The sequence below is a fragment of the Fusarium vanettenii genome (assembly GCF_000151355.1).
Source record: "Fusarium vanettenii 77-13-4 unplaced genomic scaffold NECHAsca_97_unmapped, whole genome shotgun sequence".
Lineage (NCBI taxonomy): Eukaryota > Fungi > Ascomycota > Sordariomycetes > Hypocreales > Nectriaceae > Fusarium > Fusarium vanettenii.
Genome location: NW_003315792.1, coordinates 1 through 12308, shown reverse-complemented (window position 1 = coordinate 12308; position 12308 = coordinate 1). Strand labels below are relative to the sequence as shown.

Below are 12308 nucleotides of genomic sequence, written 5' to 3'. Positions count from 1 at the left end.
CTATTAGGCGGTTCTTTAAGGAAATAGAAGATCTGCCTAAGGATATTGTCATCTAGGCGGATGGAGAAGATGAGACATAACATTGATGTAGGAATCATACAATGAAAAAGACTAACATTCTCACACTCTACATCGATATCGTGGAGGTCTTGAACAAAGAATAGGCAACTCTGTTGAGGAGACCTACAAAAGTGATGCTAGCACTGCTCCCTTCCTAGGTGAATCTCATCCATGACTGAGCCGCGTGCTGTGAGGGTTATGCTTGACTATACGGTCCATGGTAGTCAAACAGTGCCACTCTGCGAGTAGAGGCAAGCTATAGTAATTGATTTCTCAGAACACTCATACTACCGTTAAAATTGGCCTATATGTATGTTGTAGTGTGGGTATCAGGAGTATAACGGCAGTAGGGGTCCTTTCTACATGCGAAAGCGTTCATATTTTTATCAGCATCACTTCTCAAAACATTATCAAAGCGGGAAACGTTTCTAGAGCGCTTGGTTACAGCTAATGCCTTGCCGCTCAAGCCCGAGTCTTAAGTTACTATCTTATCATATAAATGCACTTATAAAAGCTGCCGTACACAGGCAAAACCCCTTTGCTGCCCCGTGGCGCAGTGGTACCTATATCCATAGCAATAATGGAAATATATCCTACTTCTTAGTGTCTCTACCACAGCCTCTCCCAGCAGCGCTGAATGAATGACATTTCCGATAACCTCCTCCTATAGTTCTCCTCAAGACCACCTTCCTCCCAGATGGCACATTCGTCGTCGATCTCCTTCTTGCCCGTTACAAGATCAGCTTCAAGTGGACGCACCAGCTTAGTTCGCTTGAAAATCTTCCAAAAGATAAAAAGACAACAGAAGTAGACGGGACAGAAGTAACTCGTGACGAATTTCTCGGCGCTGAACGGTCTGAAGGCGTCCCAGCCTAAGAATAAGATGGTGACAAGGCCAAAACCCAATACCCAGTAGGCAATCCAAGGGGAGAGAGGGGCCCTGTAGGGAAGCGAATCCCCCGGAAGCCCCTGGGCCTTGCATGCACGATGCCAGCCAATGAATACGACGATCATGCCGGTGTACACTGTAATAATTCCGGCAGTGGTCAAGCCCACGAACCAGAAGAAGACTGTCGAGGTCGAATTCGAGACAGTAAGGAAGGTAAGACACGAAAGAACCGTGACGACGACAACGGAATGAATCGGGACGCCGGATCTAGTGCACCGTTCGAGGAACTTGGGTGCGTGCCCATCTTTTGAGTGCTAGTCAGCTCTCTGATACGTTTGGATATGTCCCTGAAATTTGACGGATGATCAACTTGCCATGAGCAAGACTGTACAATGTCCTAGTGGAAGTATAGACGTAGGCGTTACCACAGGACCAGCCCGACAAAAGCACCAAGGCGTTGATAAGATCCGGAAGGCCGGCGATGCCAAGATTTTGGATACCAATCACCCATGGGGAGGCCCCAACGCCAGGGGCATTGCTCGACTGAGCTGAGAGCAACTTCTCGTCCGTCGAGTCGCAGATGATGCCGACGGCCAGCACACCGATGACATAAAAGCCAACAATGCGATAGAAGATGAGTTTTGCGACTCTTGGAACAGTCCGCCGGGGGTTTTGAATCTCTCCGGAGGAGAGTGCAATCATATCAGGACCGGCAATGCTGAAGACAGCATAGATGACAACAGCCCACCAGCCAAGGAAGTTGCCAGTAGACCCTGTAGTATAGTATGGATGAATTGCATTACCGTTTCCTCATGTGCGGAAGCCGAAGGCATCGTGCTTTGGATTTCCGCCGCACATGGTTACCAGAGTAAGCATGCAAAGACCGACAAGAAGAAGTATCTTTGTAAAAGAGGCGATAACCTCGGTTTCACCGTAATACCTGTGGGGAACGGGGAAAAAAGGATAATTTCAGTCGCCGCGGCTGATGTTGTCCTTGTTGGGATGGGTGGAACATACTTGACACCAAAGACATTGACGATGACACAGAAAGCCATGGCGATAACGATCCAGACAGCCGGGTTGATGGAGGTATTCCAATACTGAATGATAGTGGCAACCGCGCTATATTCGGTGCACACAAGCATAACACTGGCGTAAAAGTAGGCCCATCCCATCGCAAAGCCAAAGGCTGGGTCAATGACGCGACTTGCCAGCTCGAAAATAGTACCGCGGACGGGCAGATACGCGCTCATCTCAGCCACGCACAGATTGAGAGGCCATATGAAGAAAATGCTCCAGAAGACGAAACCAAGGAGCAGTGACAAAGGTCCCGCGGTCTGGAGAACGCTACCAATGCCGACAAAAAGGCCAGTTCCGATGGCGCCTCCAATGGCCATAAGCTGTACGTGACGAGGAGCAAGGCCGCGTTTCGTGTGTCCCCAGTCATGCTGAGCGGAAGCCGAGACATTTTCAAGCATGCTTCCGGAGGAGATATCCACAGCCTGCTGGCAGCCAGTGTCGTGGCCAGCGGCCTTGGACTCGACATCAGACAGTGCTTTCATTCTGACCTGGTAGAGCCACGGGGTGGTCGCTGTGTAGGAGAACCAAAGATAGACAGAGAGGAAGGATGAATAAGATGAATGTAAAGGTAGAGTTAAATATTGAAGAGATTGCACCTTGTCGCCTTGTTGCCGTGACCTGATGGGGGGAGGTATGACAGCAATATATGGCCTTTGTCTAAGGCTCAGGTCTTGTTGATAGCACACTCCTTCATCTTGGATGTCCTGTTTTTCGCGGATGGGGCGGACGCCACGGATTTCTTGGGTGGCATCCCCGATTAGGATTGTAACCAAGACGCTGCCTTTCAAGATAAGCTAGCAACCAATCAGAAGTTTCAAACCTTACCCCTCATCTCCGGAGCTTGGGTGTCGCCTTGTGATCTGGCATCTCGATATGAAGGAGAAGCGATTGGTAGAGAGGGGGCAGCTAGATACAGCTGAGCGTAGGTCTGCTCTGTTGGCGTCTCCATCTCCCCAACTTTCCCCTTCAAGCTAGCGTGAATAGATACAGACTTCTCGGGGTTCATCTCCCCAACTTTCCCCTTTGGGGGTAGTGTTGGGATATCATGTCAAAGATAAAGACCTCGTCGCCATCTCCCCAACTTGCCCCTTTGGGAAAGGCCCGTCCAAGCTGGCTTATCGCTCGGTGGAGCTGTTCCCCAGCCATCCAATTGCGACTTGTTGGTTGGTATTCGGGAGTAGTAAGTCGTGATAAGAGGAAGGCTGATGCTCCGATAGGCCGGGCCGACGCCCGAACGTGCCAATCATGAAAACCATTCCGATCGTTCCACCGGTGCCACTCGGCATGAAACGGCTTATGAGCAATCAGGCAGTTTGGCCCTGGTAAAAGCCAGTGGATTCAGGCTGCGACGTCTCCTCATCCTTCCCTTTCTGTTTGGGTCGCGAACAATGCTGACACCAAGCTTGACTTTGGCTTCACATGCGGCAGCAAAACAGAGCTGGTTATAAAAGTCCACCTCATTCTCATCTATGTGAAGCAACTTCGAATAACAAGTCTTGATCCGCGCTTCCTTGGTTTTCTCTCTTCATCTTCTTAATCCCGCATAGTACAACTCTGCAATGATCGCAGAACTCGCCCTTCAGTCCAAAACGTTAGGTCTTCTTCTGGTAGCCTTTGGCTCTGTCCTGGTGATAGCGATCGTTTTCTACCACGTTGCCTTTAGCCCCATGAGGGCCATACCTGGACCTTGGTACCTCAGACTCACGAGCCTGTTTGTCAAATACCACGAATTTCATGGAACTCGGAGACTGTGGATACATGATCTGCACCTCAAATATGGCCCTACGGTTCTTCTCGCTCCTAACGAAGTGTCCTTCGCTAGTGCCTCAGCTTTGAAACAGATTTACTCTTCTGGCGGCACTGGCTTACCCAAGGATCACATGTACTCGCTCTTTAAGGCTCAGGGTCACACGTAAGTTCAGACTTAAGAGCAGGGCAACTCTTACAGCTAACTGTGACTCCCAGCAATCTTTTCACTGCATTGGACAACAAAGAGGTAGGGTGTGGGTTCTCCATGAGGACTAAGGCTTATAGTGGTAATCAGTTGAAAGGAAAATGGTCTGACGAGTCTGGCTACAGCACAGGGAGAAGCGAAAGCAACTCTCGGAGCGATACTCAAACACAAGCATCCTAAAGTCGCCGATCCTTGACGTGATCAAGGAACGTGCCGAAGCTTTTGCCACAGAATGCCGCAAAACAGCATCGGCAGACGTCTATGTAGGTTGATCGGGCTTGTACCCGGTAGTTCCCCGTCCCTTTATTGACTTAATTACAGTTTCTACTCCATGGGTACGCTCTCGATTGTGTCTCCGCCATGCTCTTCCATCCCCACGGTACCAAGTCCATTGAGCCAGGTGACCAGCGGGAGATGGTCCATCTCCTGTCTTATCATGATAGCCGCAAAAGTATGAACTGCACTGTAGCCTCCCAGCAAGTCGCTTGAGCTCACATCACTCCAGCTCTCGTTCTCGAACGCTACTGGCCCCTCCTCCAACGAATCTACAAATTCCTGAGCCACAAGCCAACAAAAGGGGGAAAGCCGATTGATGACTATGTCTGGTCATCTATGAGCAAGACTGATTACTCCGAGTTTTCCCTCATGGCTCGGCTGCTACACGACAAGAAGATGCCGGTGGATGCCATTGCATCTGAGTGCTACGACCACATCACAGCGGGCATCGACACAACCGGTGACACGCTCTGCTTCCTGCTCTGGGAGCTCTCTCGGCCGAGCCAGCAAGAGAGAGTGAAGCGACTGCGTGAAGAACTTGTTGTCGGAAAAAGTTCAGGGCAGCCGCTTGATACCTTGCCTTACCTTAATGCGATGTTGCAGGAGGCACTTCGACTATGGGCTCCCGGAATGCAGTCACTTCCCCGAAATGTGCCGGCTGGTGGCCGGGAGATCGATGGCCACTTCGTTCCAGCCGGCACAGTTGTGAGCTGTCAGTCGTATACGACGCATCGATATGACGATGACGTATTTCAGGACGCCGACGCCTTTGTCCCTGAGCGATGGCTCAACCCGGACGGAGATTCTGAGAGAGGCCGTTTGTTTTTCGCATTTGGATCTGGCGCCCGCACTTGCATTGGCAGGCAGTGAGTTCTCCGTCCTTCAGTATGTGGCTGGGAATTGATGAGCTAAATCACCTCCTCTTCGCAGTCTGGCCATGGCAGAAATGAGAGCCCTTGTCCATGCAATTTACTCCAAGATGCGAACAGTACCCGCTCAGGACATGGTAGCGTCTATGGAGTTCAACGACCAAATAATGACAACGAGGCCTGAAGGACTTTGCTGCAAGATAACCTTCGAACCTTTGACAGACTAACAACAGTACACAATGTAGTGCCTTGTGCATTTTCGATACAAGGTACAGTCAGTCCAGCAAGGGATAGCTTTCAGGGTGGCTCTATATACATTTCCCCTTGGTTCATTCACATAGTTTCTGTATATATCATCGCCATAGGATAAAATGGGTGAAATGTGATAAAGTTAGACACCGTCTGACCAAGTTTCGGGACTTCGCTATGTGTTCAACAGGTCACCTTACGTGTCTGTCCACATCCATCCCACACCTCACCAATACCGGCATCCTTCGGCTTCGCAAACGCCCCTTGGTGAACCCCCGTCTTCGAGCAAGACACACAAAGCAGAGTGTCATGTGGCCCAGGGGCTGCGACTAACATACCATGTTCCTTTCTCGGGTAGCCGCTTCACAGCGTCGCTTAGATGATAGGGCTTGTCCTGGCAATTCGGGGCGTTATTACGCCAGGATGAACGATGAAGAGCTAGAGACGGGCACTACTGCATCGTTTGTCTACATGGATTTCGGTAGGTAGTAAGAGGACGAATGAAACTGTCAAAATGCTAGAAAGTCCGTTCTCCCATGCTCTATGTAGCACATCTTGTCAGTTGAAAAGTAATGGGAAGAGGTTAGAGTATGAAACGCAGGGACACAGATAGATAAAACACATACCTCCTGATGGTTCCAACTCAGAATAACGACTTGATGAGGACCAGTGTTTCATCAATTCGTCCTGTGCACGCACCGTGTTGTAATTGAGCGTACGGGAAAAGAATGCTGATAGATGATTCATGATTGCAGGTTGATGGCATGGCAAGGCGTGGCGACCAGCAATGAAAAGCGCCGTGTTGAGCCCAGTGCTTGGAGAGAGGCCATGTAGTGGCTGAAGCAGGGAAGTAAGGTTGATTATCTCGCGGATTGGTCCTTGTACCTCTTCACTTGCTGTGGCCATACCTATGACTTCTTTGCGTAGGAAAGTCAGGAGCATGTACTCGTATATCTGGTTACAGGTAATGAATTCGAATATTTGTTCTTCTGTGAGAATATCCAGGACTGCCGGGGAAAAGATGGGTCGTGGCTGTTGATCGCGGTTTATCACGCAGAGGAGTTCTGCCTCCAGGGTTCTAGACTTTTGGTCGAGTTCAGCCATGTTCAACGCCGGCGAGGAACAGTTTGGGTCGCTCCTTGTATTCAGTTGGCGGCGCTCCCAAGCAAGGGCTGATATGCCGCGCAGAAGGCGGCGTACATCTGTGGAACATCCGTAGTTGTCGAGGAAGAAGGTCAGCGGAGACGTCGCTGTTAGCCAATCGGCACTTGTAGGGGGTGAGCTGGGCAACTCATCCATCAAGGTGATGCTGGCAGGGAAGCCAGAGGGTGGCAGCATGGCAATGAGCTCAAAAAGCTGATATCGATCTTGCAAGTATCGCAACGAGGGGTTTGGAGCGGTCCATCCCGATTTAGGTCGTGCGGAGGTTATCACTTTCATGGCGGTCCTTGCACCATGCAAGAACAATCTCCAGGCATTGTAGTCATCATTTTGATGAGCCAGTACGCACTGGAGGAGCATTAGGCTGGTCGCCAGTGTGCCTTGTGCCCCTGTGACTGAAGCATCCACTTCGTTGCGCAGCCTGTGGATGCTCTCCAGCTTCAAGCGAGCTGCAAGCACCTTATCCTGTTGATGTGTGCTGATTAGAGGATCGGCCACCCTGTGCGAGGCAGAATAAGAAAGTATGGCGCTGAGCAGCGAGGGTACGGTATGCGACATTGGAATGAGAGTCTGGCACAACTCGGACCTGATTTGTTGGTGTGTGCACATGCTCTCGGAGGCAACATGAACAAAGTAATCGAGCAGGATCAAAAGGCCAGGCTCGACGTCGGGGTATTGTTGGAAGGACGGTTGGGGTGCTCCGAGGCTCGTCGGTGCATTCAGTACAGGTTCAGGGTTGCGCCTCTCGATGTCGTCCCCATCGGGGCTACTAGAAGACCGGATGCCCGAATAGACAAATCCCCCAGATGGCATGGCTGTGCACAAGTCAGCCTCTGCAGGTTCCTTACATGGTCCATCAGCCACCTACCGAGTTTTTGGACCTGACAGTGGCGGAATCGGGAGAGGTGGAAGCTCCGGCCCCCCCATCGAACATTGAGTGCGTACACGCATGAAGCCCTGGCATCACGGCATCGTTTACATGTCGGCCGTTCCTCGCCGCATTTTTGTCTCCGCTTGCGGCATCTTTCACAGCCGTTGAAGGACCTTCGCGGAGGTTTGGACTCTTGCATGTTTGTAAAGTAGGTAGATATGGAGGTATGCTGAAAGCGGGGAGATGCTGGATGGCCAAGTTTGCGAGAGGAGAAGAATTGATTGATATGTTTTTAAGAATTCCACTTTAATATGTGAAATTGCATAAACAGGTCGATAAGGTAGATAACTTTATCGCTAGCCACAGGAGGGGCGGGGATGCCGGGTTGTCAAACCCCAGTTAAATCTATGATGATCAATGATGGGTTTAGGGTGTCGGATTTCGCTTGTGTTCGTCAGGACTCAGCCAATAAGGTCGCGCCTTGGACGAACAGCACCCATGTCAATTTCCAGGAACTAGTACGCATCGGTTTTAAATGGAACGCTATCCCTGTTAAACAGCATGGTACCCCTGTTGTCTGATAAGATAGGATAAGAGATAATCCGGATACTGCAATAAATATTCATCCGGACACCTCTAGCCCCGCGAACTCTCTGCACGTGATCAAAGCTATTTACCCAGAGAAACCATGTGCTCCCATATTAACTAAACCTTTAGGAATTACCCGTTGGCTCGCCTGGGCCTTGGCCCACATGAGCCAACGGGTATTTGCCGCCGATTCTATTACAATCTCCCAGAATATAAATTGCTCGGCTTGGCCTCCACACCATTGTGACGATCATGGGTGTTACGGCTTGGTCCCCCGGAGCAGCGATTGAAGCCCTATAGGCAGTTGAAGCACCTTCTGTAATTGCTACAATAGCGATTATGGCCCAATCTTTTGCCCCGTGGCGCAGTGGCTAAGGTGCCCACAGCTGTGACTGCCGTCACAATGGGGGTTCCTAAGGGATAAGCTAATCATACTAGGTTTATATTAGCAGAGGATTATATTATATAGCCTTAAAGGATAATATAAGTTATATCTAGTAATATACTTAAAGGTATTAAATATAACTAAGCTATATTAATAATTAAGGTAATTAATATATAAGAAAATATAATAAATATATTTTATATATTAAGTAGATTACTAAGACCTAAGTAAATAAATTATAAGTATTTATTACTCTTATAATAAGTTATATATATTAGCTTATATATATAAGAGTAAGCTACTTATTATTATTATTAATTAATAAGTATTATAGGGCTATATAAGGTATATAATTAGGACTTAATTAGGCTATAATATAATATCTCCACTCTTATTAATCTTATCCTTAAAGCTATTCTTTATAATTATAGCTACTTTTCCTATAAGTAATTAATTTTAATTTATATTATTATTTTTATTATAATATTAATAAGATATTAGGCTATATAATTAAAAAATCTAATATTTTTTCTTTTATTAGAAATTATTATATTTTTACTTTTAGTATTAATTAATTTAATTTTAAGGTTATGCCTTATTTTTATTATTTAAAATAAGATATTATTTATAAAATAATCTTAGATTCTTAGAAATGTAATTTATATATTTATCTAAGTTAGCCTTATAATATAATAAGTATCTCTTTAAATTCTTATATATAATTTCTTTTTTTCTTTTTAAGGCTTTTTATTAATAATATTAATATCTTATATTATTAATAAGACTTATTATTTAAATAAGTAATAGGCTATTACTAAAGAATTATTTACCTCTTATTATAAGGCTTTATAAAAAGTATAATAAAATCTAAATAAATTATTTTCTTAGTTAGAATTTTATTATAAATATAAGTAATAATTAATATTATAAGGTATAGAGATAATATATAGGGGCTTAGCTTCCTTATAGGAGCTTAAATAATTAAAATAATAAGAGTTTTTATTTATAGAGGATATTTAAATTATAATTTATATTAATATCTTAGATCTTAGTTTTCTTAATAATTTTATTATTCCTTTTAATATTATTAATAAAAGTCTTTTAAAAGGTTTTATATATTAATAAGGTACTCTAATAATTCTTATATATTCTTAGAGTCTAAGTAATCTTATTATTTAATAAAATATATTATTTTATTATTTATTTTATTTATATTAAGAATAATTTCTATAATATATTTCGCTAATCTATTAATTTTTATATTAGGCTTATTATTTATTTTTACTTAGATAATATTTTATATTAACTTAAGTAATAAAATATAAAAGATTAAATAAAGCTTAACCTTAGGTAATAAGTCTAATTTATAATTATATTTTAAGATTTTTTATTTAATTTTATATAATTTAATATATTTATATTTAAGTTTTTTATTTTATTATTTTATTTTAATAATTTTTATTATAAGGTAAATTATATCTTTCTCTAAGAAGATTAATCTTTTAATCCTTTTTTTATTAATATAAATTATTATTTTATTTTTAATAAATTTAAGTTTTATTTTTATTTTTTTATATAAGTTATATAATTAATTACTAATAAAGATTACTTTAGGGTTAATAATAATATCTTATATTTATTAATAAGTATTTAAGGTAAACCTAAAGTTAATATATATTAATATAATCCTTATACTTTTATTAATAGCTATATTATAAGCTAGCTAAATAACTAATAATATATATAATAAGCATATATACTAAATAAGTATATATATCACTTTTCCTATACCTATAAGATAGAAGCTATAATAAAAATATTATAAATTATTTAATTAATTAAAACTACTTATTATATTCTTCCCTAGATATCTTAATAACTACCTAATAGGTCCTTATATTATAACTAGGCTTACTATAGATACTATAATACTAAACTCCCGGTTACGCTAACCTTCCTTAATTACTATTTCTCGACGATTCGGCCACTACCTATGCATTAATATCTATTTAATTAATTATTTACCTTCCTTCCTCTATTATTATAACCCCTCTTTTCTATAGTTTAGTCCTTTTTGCCCTCCGGTGCCGGCTTAGTATCTTATTTACCTATTTAAGGTCTTTAACCCTTGCCTTTAATAAGGCAACCTTATATATAATTATCTTTATTCCCTTAGAAGAAGACTATATAGCTTCTAGAATTAACTCTAGGGAGTTATTTTTATATATTATAACTTATCTCTCGAGGTAATCTAACTAAGATTAAGCCTTAAGTATAATCTTTAGGGTCTTTAAGACCTAAGGGATTAAGGGTTTAGCTACCTCTTTAGGCGGCATTAGAGTCTATAGCTATATATTAAGCTTCGAGACTATATTTTCTGCATTAAGAGGAATAAGCCTAGCTCCTCTAAAGGCTAATATAATATTTCTTTTTATTATAGTAGCCTAAAATGCGGCATAGAAGGCTAAAAAGAACTTAGTCTTTAAAATATAGGTTATAAAGTATTTAATTAGATATTTAATTTCTTAACTATAAGTATTCTTAAATATATTAAAATACTTAATATTAAAGGGCTAAAATAAATAAAATAAATAAGGTAATATATAAAATATAATAATATTATTATCTTAGTAATATCTCTTAAAATTAATAAAATAATAACTTTTATAGCTATTAAGGATTAAGAGATAATAAAAATTAATTAATTAATTAATTATATATTAATTAAAGTACTTAAGCTATTTTATATTAGTCTTATTATTAGTTTAGCTATTTTAAGTTATCGCAATAGCCTAATTACCCGGGAGATTATTTTCTTAGTACTAATTAGCGAGGTAATATTAGCCCGCGCCGATAATAAATAATAAGATTACCTAGCCTTCTATATTAATCGCTTAAATAATTATAATTTATTCCCGGTTTTTAGGCTATATTAATTTTAGCTTTCTATGCCTATCTATATCTATAATAATTATTCCGCTTTAAATTATACCTATTATAAAGCTAGTCTTATTAAAGTTATAGATATCTTCTAATTAGATATTATACTTCGCGATTATATTCGCTATAATTATAAACTAATTATAAATAATAGCTAGATCTTTATACTTAGCTCTCTAGTAATTATACTTCTAAAAAAAATATATCTTAAGGTCTAAGTATTACTTAATAAAGTTAAAAGCTTAGCGCTTATTAATAAGTAGCGCATCGCAGTCGGTAAGTAATTAATTAGTTATTTCTTTAATATTATATAATCATAGGGGAAATCCTCGCGAATCTAGGTTAAGAATAAACTAAATAATAATCTATTCCTCTAAATTAAATAATTTATATAATTTAGGAATCTAATCGCATTAAGATTAAATACTATTATACCGGCGATATAAGGCCTAATAATTAACTTAATATAGCTTAATAGCGCCTTAGAGACTTAAATTTAGGTTATTTTAAAGCGCTTAAAGCATAAAAAGGATTTAATATTTAGAATAGAATTAAGGTATAATTTTTAATTAATAATAAATTAATTAAATAGCATTAGTAATAATTAAGGGATTTTTAGTATATATACTTATTTAGTATATATATTTATTATATATATTAGCTTTTAAACTTAATTAATTTATTTATAATTAATATAATAGTAAAGGTATTATTTTAGTATTTAATTTATATATTTAGTTTATTTTTTTTATTTTTTTATAGTATATAATAAAGAATTTATAATTAATTCTTAGGTATCCTATAAAGCTTTATTAAAATTTTAAAATAAATAATAATCTTTTATCTATAATAATTTTTAGTAAGATATTATATATCTTAGTAATATAAAAATAAAAAATTTTTTTTTTTTTTAATTATTATTAATTTTTTATAAGGTATAAAATAAGAGAATTTTATAAGTCTATTAATAATAACGTACATGTATA

At 40.4% G+C, this 12308-nt stretch overlaps 3 protein-coding genes across 3 annotated transcripts; 1 reads left to right on the top strand and 2 right to left on the bottom strand.

Annotated features, from left to right (window-relative positions):
- Window positions 1-485: 485 nt before the first annotated feature.
- Window positions 486-2909, bottom strand: NECHADRAFT_105757 (uncharacterized protein). The gene is made up of 6 exons (XM_003039479.1): window positions 2449-2909; window positions 1967-2397; window positions 1834-1889; window positions 1341-1758; window positions 1283-1296; window positions 486-1253 (listed from the first exon to the last, which is right to left on the bottom strand). The coding sequence occupies exons 1-6, from the start codon at window positions 2509-2511 to the stop codon at window positions 670-672; spliced, it is 1566 nt and encodes a 521-aa protein (XP_003039525.1). The 5' UTR covers window positions 2512-2909; the 3' UTR covers window positions 486-669.
- Window positions 2910-3588: 679 nt separating this feature from the next.
- NECHADRAFT_56014 (uncharacterized protein) lies at window positions 3589-5355 on the top strand (the record flags this gene model as incomplete). Its single annotated transcript, XM_003039488.1, has 5 exons — window positions 3589-3941; window positions 3995-4030; window positions 4114-4250; window positions 4489-5125; window positions 5190-5355. The coding sequence occupies 5 exons, from the start codon at window positions 3589-3591 to the stop codon at window positions 5353-5355; spliced, it is 1329 nt and encodes a 442-aa protein (XP_003039534.1).
- A 103-nt stretch (window positions 5356-5458) lies between these two features.
- On the bottom strand, window positions 5459-7661 carry NECHADRAFT_102284 (uncharacterized protein). The gene is made up of 3 exons (XM_003039478.1): window positions 7407-7661; window positions 6004-7353; window positions 5459-5844 (listed from the first exon to the last, which is right to left on the bottom strand). The coding sequence occupies exons 1-3, from the start codon at window positions 7606-7608 to the stop codon at window positions 5816-5818; spliced, it is 1581 nt and encodes a 526-aa protein (XP_003039524.1). The 5' UTR covers window positions 7609-7661; the 3' UTR covers window positions 5459-5815.
- Between the last annotated feature and the right edge of the window lie 4647 nt (window positions 7662-12308).